Below are 9,244 nucleotides of genomic sequence, written 5' to 3'. Positions count from 1 at the left end.
CTAGGGTTTGAAAATTGGAATTTTTTTTAAAGATGGGGTTGGGATTCTGGTGCAAATCAGGATAGTATTGTTAAAACAAAGACCCCCTATCTCTTTGAGTGTTGCAAGATCCTAAAACCTGTTATGACATGTGAGGGTGGGATTTTGGACTTTGGATACCATTTACATACAATGAAGAGGTTGACCAGAGAATTAGAGAAACGGTGGAGAAGTTGACCGGAGAAGTTGGTTGGGAAAATGGAGAAGATGGTCGAAGAAGATGATATAAAGAAAGTGTACCTTTATCGATGGTTGGATGGAAATAGAGAAAGTGTACCTTGTCCATCAATGATAAAAGAAAGAGAAAATCACAAAACTAACCATTTTATACTTAATATATTAACAAAATAACAATTTCTAAGCGAAATTGCAAAAATAAACACTATCCAAGCATGGGGGCGATCCCCTTTAAAAATAGGAAAAAGTACAAAAAAAAATTAAAAAATCATTTTTGATGGGTCCCACATATCTCCTAAAAAAAGAAAACACTATTTGGCCTCGATTTTAGTGGATCCAACTCGGGGACGATCCAACATTTTTATATTGTTTTTAATTTTTTTGAGGTATTTTTAATTAAAGGGAGACACTATTTAAACTGTATTTTTTTACCTTTTTTGTACTAAATTTCATGGTTAAAGGCTTAAAAATAAAACCATGATAATTGTGGATACGCAAAAAATATTTTTATTTAATTTGGGGGACGTAAATCAGATAGTATATCCGATTTATGAAGTTTGACCGCTATTTCGTCTTTTAGTGTTTTTGATTTGACGACGATTTGACAATTAAGACGTGTTTTTAATAAAAATGAAACGATATTTAAACTGTGTTTTTTAACCTTTCTAAGTTAAAATTTCATGGTTTTAGGTTATAAAATAAAACCATGATAATTGTGGTCACGGAAAAATTATTTTTATCTAATTTTTGGAAAAAAAAAATCAGATATTATATTTGATTTACGTAGTTTGACCGTTATTTCATCTTTTAGTGTCTATGATTTGACGCCGATTTGACGATGTATTTGTCTTATTATGTAACGGTTAATATAAATAGGCGGTCCGGGGGGGGGGGGGGAGGGGACCATAATCGTCATCCCTACCGACTTCCTCTCCATCCCACCTCTAGAAAAACCGACACCGCCTGGGTTTGCACTTGATTGATTTCCACCATAACCATCATCGTCGACCACAAAAAGTGTCAACATTTCTGGTAAACTTTGACGAATGGCGTTGTGGAACATTACCACATCGTCGTCGTCGATTAATTGATATAATATCTGGATCGAATTCGTTTTATAAAATAAAATGAAATGAGCACGTAAACTTAACTTTTTAGTGACACGTTTAACGACCTCAAAATACGTTATTGGCGAAGGCAAATGTAATACACATATGTGGGGAGCTTAACGGAAGGTACTCTAACACACCATTTATCTCTTGGAATAAACCGCCACTTCGAAGATACACGAAAACATCATCACTTTAACGTGATTTCATGTTTTGTGATGGTTGATTGTGTTTAATGGGTTAAGGGTTAAAAATTGTGATGATTTATTGTGTTGAAGGGTTAAGAGTTGTGAGAGTAAAATATATGAGAAGATAAATGAAAGAGTAGGTGTGAAAAATAATGAAATAGGAGGTTAATATTTATAATGAAATTTGTTGTACTAAAAGACAAAATAAGATTCAACATAAAATATCTGATTTTTGTTCACCAAATCAGATATAAATAATTTTTTTCGTCTCCACAATTATTAGGGAAAATCAACATTTCTTATAAGAAAAATATAACAAGATTCGTTGCTTAGTTTATGCATTTAAAAAAAAATCTTCACGTACAATCGTATTTTTATAAGGTTTACGGGTTGTGAGAGTAAAAGTAGTTTTATTTTATATAATAAAACCATGAAAAAAAGGTTTAAAAAACAGTTTAAATATCGTCTCATGTTTATTAAAAACATCCTTTAATCGATATTAAAAAAAAGTTAAAGGCTGGATAGCCCCCCGGAATAGATCCATGCAAACCGAGGTCTGTACCCTCTTGTACCCTAAAAGGAGCATTTGGGACCTACAAAAAATGATTTTTTATAATATTTTTTGTACAATTTCAAGGGGATCGTCCCCAGGGGCGATTTGGGTGTTTATTTTGGCAATTTCGCTTAGAAATAGTTATTTTGTTAATATATGAGATATAAAATGGTTAGTTTGGTAATTTACCCTAAAAGAAAAGACATTTTTAATAGAATAAAATAGGAAATAGACAAAATATTGAAAACAACCAAAAAAACCTTGAGTTAACAAACATTTTTAATGGAAGTCACTTTAAATGACCAAAAATGAAATAAAATGACAATCATATTAACAAAAACTAAGATTAGTTCAAAATATGAATGAGAATTAACAGTAAATAACAACCATAGGGACCCAAACTATAATTTACTCCGATTTTCATCCAATTTTATTATTTTGAGGGTAAAAATACAGTTTCACTTAAACTTTTTAATTTCGAAAAAAAAAAAAAAAAACAGATCCTGATGAGCAGAAACTTTATTGTATATATATACTCTGCCACCCTACCTTTCCACAAATACTTACTCCCACACTTCCCTCCACTGTCACCCATCATCAATATTCAATGGAGTCTCTACCATTACTCCTTGTCTTCCTCCTCTTCTTCGTCTCCGGCCATTCCCTCAACCCTACCTGCAACTCCCATGACCAACACTCTACCCTCAAAGTCTACCATGTCTCCAGCCCTTGCTCTCCCTTCCGCCCTAAAACCGCACTCTCATGGCCGGACACCATCCTCCAAATGCAGGCCGACGATCAGACCCGCCTTGCCTACCTCTCCAGCCTAGTCGCCGGCCGGTCCATCGTTCCCATCGGCTCCGGCAGACAGATCATACAAAGCCCTACTTACATCGTCAAAGCTAAGATCGGTACGCCGGCTCAGACCTTGCTTATGGCGTTGGATACAAGCACCGACATGGCCATGGTTCCGTGCACCGGCTGCGTTGGCTGTGCTTCCGCCGGTTTTGCTTTTGCCAAATCTACCACTTTTACGTCTCTTAACTGCGGTGCTGCTCAATGCAGACAGGTACGTATATAATAATAACTAATACGTATCTCTCTCTCTCTCTCTCTATATATATACATCAAGTTGTACATGATGCATTAAGGGTTGTACTTTTTGTTTCAAAATCTAGCGTTTGAGATGGGGTTTGTTTGTCAGATGGAAGATCTGAGCAACCCGTGACTCTGGTCTTTTGGTGGATTACATGGCTCGATGTCATGTGTTTTATCTGTAGATATTTCTGCCAAAAATTAAGCCAAAATTGACTGGTCGATCACATGGCCTGGCTAACGTTTTTCGATTGTAAACATGGCATTTTCAGGAATTTTTTAAGTTTATAAAACATGGTAATTAACTTTGTTAAATATATTTGTATTAATTATTATATATAAACTTTTTATAAGTATCCTGTAAACATATCTTTTTACAAGACATTTACTTAAATAATGATTTATAAAATTGTTAATATAATATTTTATATAAAAAAATTTAAGGAAAAGTTATTAAGAAATAAATTATTAAACTTTTTTAATTTAAATGATTAAGTATTTAAACTATTTTTTTTGGAATAAAAAACCATTAAACTTCGAAATATTTTTTTATACATGATTTTATTGTAGCAACGATGTATACTTCTGTATAACGATTGGTATGTGATTCAGGTGATGGACTCGAACTGTCTAGGAACGTCAACATGCTCGATGAACATGACGTATGGAAGCTCGTCCATAGCTGCTAACTTGGCACAAGATAACCTAACCCTAGCCATGGACACCATCGTCGGCTACCCCTTCGGCTGCATTCAAAAGGTCACCGGAACTTCTCTCCCTCCGCAGGGCGTTTTAGGACTCGGCCGTGGATCGCTCTCGTTGCTTTCGCAATCCAAAAGCCTTTACAAATCCACATTTTCCTATTGTCTGCCTAGCTTCAAGTCTCCAAAGTTCGCCGGAACCCTAAGACTAGGTCCTGACGGTCAACCCAAAAACATCAAGTTCACGCCATTGCTAACAAACCCTAGAAGACCTTCGCTTTACTATGTGAAGCTCGTCGGAATCAAAGTTGGCCCTAAGCTCGTCAACATCCCGCCGACTGCTTTTGCACTCAACCCTAACAACGGCGCCGGCACAATCATTGATTCCGGTAACTCATTCGGTTCTCGAATTACTTTTAATCAAATTCACTGAAATCAGTAGTAATTACAATTTACGATGGGGGTTTGAACAGGAACCGTATTCACGAGGCTGGTGACGCCGGCATACACGGCGGTGAGAGACGAATTCAGAAGGAGAATGGGACGGAAGACGGTGGTGACGTCGCTGGGAGGGTTTGACACATGCTACAAAGTACCGGTCGGAAAACAGGTGCCGACGATGTCGTTTGTGCTTGAGGGAGTAGTTATGGCGATAAAGCAGGAGAACTTCCTGATCTACAGCTCCAACGGCGGCATCACCTGTCTGGCGATGTCAGCGTCGCCGTCGTTGAACGTGATCGCCAATATGCAGCAACAGAATCATCGGATCCTGTTCGACCTGCCGAATTCAAGGATTGGAATCTCGCCTGAACGGTGCTCTTGAAGTTGAATCACGTGATTTCCCTCATGGTTTCAGATTTGTCGTTCTTGTTTCCAATTTGTATGTTTGCAGGGATGCTTTTTAATTTACTATGCATAACGTGACCACTTTTTTTCTGTAGACGAATGCTATGTAGCTTGTACTCTTTGGATTTTTTTTAAATATAATATGTTTTTTATATTTAAATATTATATGATTTTAATCTTATTTTTGATGAAACATCTCTAAAATTTGAAATTGACCAAAATAATTCCATTTTGCAATTTGCCAAAATTATTTTTTTGTATTAAAATATAATTTTGATGGTAAGCCACAAACAATGTTTCATCATATTTAATTAGACAACAAAAATGTACTAAAAATGAATAGAAGGGGGTCTATTTTAGTCCCTATATTTATCCTTCTTGTCTTGGATAAACATATTATAGCGTTTATTTTTCAAGAGTTGTTAAAGTCTGGAGTTTTATTTCATTTCTAACTGATAAGAAATGATGTCGAAGTCTAAATTTGAATCAAACAGACTGTTTGTTTTTGTAAATCGATACGTCTGAATATATGTAATTATCTATTTTATCTCTAAAAATGTTTTACTATTGAATTTATAAAATCATCAAATCATTTTAATTGAATTATACCACCATCCATTTTTAACACATTCAAAATATACTATCACCCACTGGCATACAGTTTTAAAGTCGAGATGATTGTATCCTTCCACAATTATGTCAATCAAAGCACTTCCCACATAAACATCATTCATAATCCTTTTTCTAGTGGACATTTTGTGTGTTGCCTTCCCGTGCATCAATGCTGCAATGTTTCCCTTGCTGGAAGTAAGCAAAGGATGTTAAAGCATTCGATTTCACCCTAGAATCTTGCGTTCAAGAGCTTCAACATGTTTTCCATGTTATGAACAACAAGCAATGATTGATGTCCAAGAAACAACATCCAATTCCAATTCCAATTCCAATCCTTGATCCTTTAACTGCTTAAATGCTTCAAGTGCCTCATCGGTCAAACCGGTTCTAGCAAACCCTAAAACCAGCACAATAAAAGCACCAAAATCTGTATGATGCATTTCATCTCACGGGTTAAGGTAGGGGCATAAACACGTGAACCATTTTCTTAAATGTATACACATGTGATTTCTCAAGTTATCTACATTGCATAACTGCTCAAAACTTTTTGGTTATATTTTTCTATTATGCTCATTCGAAACAAGTTAAACATGGGAAACAAGGCAAAGAAAGTTAAACCATTCTGCAATTTAGATTCAAGACAACAACATAAAGGTAGAGAAACAAGATTTCAAGATTCTTGAAATGGTAATCTATTCATAACACCAAGGTAAAAGAAACAAGATTCCAAGATTCTTGAATTGGTAGTAGTCAGTTCATAGCAGAAAAGTAGAGAAACAGATTTTCAAGATTCTTGAAATGGGAATCAGTTAACAAAACAAACCAAAATGCATTACCCTATTGAGAGAGTGAGATCGATTGAGATGAGTGCTAAAGCTCTTGGATGAACCAAATCTTGGTCGATTGATTGCAAAAGATCGACGGATGATGAAAAAAATGGTAAGAGGTTTTAGGATTGATTGGGTATATGATCGATCAAAGTCTAGGGTCAATTGAAGTTTTGGATCGATTGTAGAGAAGAAGATAGGGTTTTAGGGTCAATTGAAGTTTTGGATCGATTGTAGAGAAGAAGATAGGGTTTTTGGGTCAATTTTCAAGTTTAGTATCGATTGCACAGAGGAAGATAGGGTTTTAGGGTCGATTTTCAAGTTTAGGATCGATTGTAGAGAAGAAGATAGGGTTTTAAGATCGATGATGGATGAAGAGATCCATAGGATGAACGGAGTGTCGAATTCTGGAGAAGGCGATAAGAGGTTTTTTTTTTCCACTTATCAAATCAAAATACGATAAGAGGTTATAACCTCTTATTTCAGGAAAAAAAAAGATAAAAACACTAATTGGCTAACCTCTTATTCAGTAAGTGATAAGGGCTAATAATAGATTAAAATCAAAAAACAAACCAGGCCTAAGATAATAAGATCTGCATAAATCATACACCTCTTAAATTCATAGATACACCGCTTTGTTAGGTTTGATTAATTAAATGTTTTTTGAATTGTGTACCATATTTAAAACTTTTTATTATATATATTCACTATTCTTGACTTAACATACAGTTCTAAAAAAATAAGCATTAAAACTAAAATTAAAAGTTGAAAATAAGAAAAAATGTATATATAAAAACTAGCTATACTTGCGTTTTTATTTCAGAAGATCATAATAAAAAACTTCATCACAAAAAAAAAACATGATTCAAACTTTCTCAAGAGATCCGATTGGAAGAAAAACCGGTTTTACTTTTTACATAATTTTGTCTTAAACAGATCATGTAACGATAACTAACATAAAAAAATGTACATTTGATATGAAGTGATCATAGACTAGATTCTGTTAAAAAGAGACCAAAAAGTCATATAAACGTAGTAGGTGTGACATACCTCGGCATAAAAACACCTTCATTAATGTTACATCTATTTTCCATAAGGATTTTCCTTAAAACCTCATTAACCAACGTAAAGAGAATCGGGACAAGGGATCCCATTTCTTAGGACTCATTTTCATTCAGTTTTATTGTATTTCGCATGCTAGTAATGAGAATGGAGTACCTTATATATTATGCATTTTTAATCAGCAATTCACATGAACCAGTTCTGAGAAGTGATTCAGTCATCAAAGATCCTAAAGTTGAAAACTTGGACAAAGTTGTTTCAATCTTTAAAGAATGGGCTTGAGAAAAACATTCCTTTCCTTTCCTGCTATCTAATAGTCGGGATTTGAGTTCTTCAACTTCTTTTGTCGTTGAAGCTTATCCACCATTTTGATTTGTTCGTACATAACCTTATTTTCATTTCTATCTTTGTTAAAAACTTGAGAATACCGATGTATCTCTTTACATTTGGAATGTGAAAATGATGCTGAAATAAGTAAGAGAGAGTACTCATTCCAAGTGTGAAAATGATACTAATAGGAAAATGAGCCAAATTGATTTCAAACGCATCATCCAGGAGTACCAAACCAAACAAAATAACTACAACTAATGCTATTTTTTACCTGTACATAAAATAGTTAGGAACAACAGACTTAAAAATATAACTAATAATCAGGTAGTGGAGTCCCTTGAATGCTTTAAACGTCTTGTTGTAAACTTCAACAATAAGCTTTTGAAAGACAACTATTCATAATAAAAACTATAATCTATTTTCATGCAATGTAAGTTTTAAAAGAATCACATCAACAGGGTTGTACTAGTTATCGAGTTCCTTAAACATTTGAGATCTTTTATTATAGGCTTCAACTGAGATTTTTGAAAAATGGTTTTTCAAAATAACCAAGGCCCTGTTTAGTTTTTTTGAAAAAAAGCTCCTTATTAGCCTCTTATATCTGATTTGTTAAGAGGTAGGGTCATTCAGATTGTTTGTTTTTTTCCTAAATTTTCAAAGGTATTAAAATCTTATTGTCCTCTTATTTGTTAAGAGGTAAACCAACCTCTTATCTGTCTCTTATTGTTCTCGAGCAACGACCTTTCTCAATCGATTAACCTTAATCGACCATTTCTCTCAATTGATCGCTACCAAATGATCCTCACATATCTTAATTGGCGTATTTTAATAGGATTTAAATGTGTTAATTACCTTTAATGGCATATTTTTATTTAAATGAATGCCAATTATGTGATTTAAATATAAATTTCATAATGATGATGAATAAGTATGTGAAATTATATAAATATGTCTATAAATTCAACATTACAATTTTCTAATCGGTAAAATAGATAATTTAAACAAATTCAGACAGTAATCATTTTACAAAAACAAATAGTCTCATCGATTCAGATCTCAGACTTTAATACTACCTTTTATTAATCAGAAGTGAAATAAGATTTCAAACTTTAACAGCTCTTAAAAAACAAACACCACTGAACATATCAAACTATGTTATCTTTTATGTATTCATAAGTTTTCTATTAATATTATTATATCAAAAAATAATAATATTGGATATTTATTTATTAATAAGTAACTTCTATTAAAAATGATATGAACACGTTAACCAAAAGTCATAATTGTTTTGGTCAAACTTCCAAATTTCATCATTCAAGATGTCAATAACATTCAAATAGAAATATGATGAAAATAAAACAAACACTTTATTAGAATTACATTTGGAATGACAAAGGGTGAATAAGAGGTTGTCTCAACGTTTTTGGAAGTATTGTTATATACATATTAAAACTATAAATCCTATAAAATGAGTAATAAACAAAAATTATTTATGAATTTATATCATATTAAAAATCTTAAAAATTAAAACAACAAAAATGTTTAAGTTGACATAGTGAGAAGAATATCGAAAAGTCGTTCTTGTTCAAACTTAATATGTCTTAATCCTAGTTGAGAGATCCAATTATGGAGAATAGCCTTGACTCCATCTGGAAATGCTCTTCCGAATTCATCATGGAGAAGAGCATGCAAATACCTTATGTCT

The 9,244-nt window shown here is 33.4% G+C and overlaps 1 protein-coding gene across 1 annotated transcript; it reads left to right on the top strand.

Moving 5' to 3' along the window:
* Nucleotides 1-2,652: 2,652 nt before the first annotated feature.
* Nucleotides 2,653-4,858, top strand: LOC112519425 (aspartyl protease AED3-like). Its single transcript, XM_025127535.1, has 3 exons — nt 2,653-3,135; nt 3,774-4,251; nt 4,336-4,858. The coding sequence occupies exons 1-3, from the start codon at nt 2,674-2,676 to the stop codon at nt 4,683-4,685; spliced, it is 1,290 nt and encodes a 429-aa protein (XP_024983303.1). The 5' UTR covers nt 2,653-2,673; the 3' UTR covers nt 4,686-4,858.
* Nucleotides 4,859-9,244: the final 4,386 nt, after the last annotated feature.

The sequence above is a fragment of the Cynara cardunculus genome (assembly GCF_001531365.2).
Source record: "Cynara cardunculus var. scolymus isolate 2C chromosome LG 10, CcrdV1, whole genome shotgun sequence".
NCBI lineage: Eukaryota > Viridiplantae > Streptophyta > Magnoliopsida > Asterales > Asteraceae > Cynara > Cynara cardunculus.
Note: the sequence above shows the minus strand (reverse complement) of the source record. Positions and strands in the feature narration are given on the sequence as shown.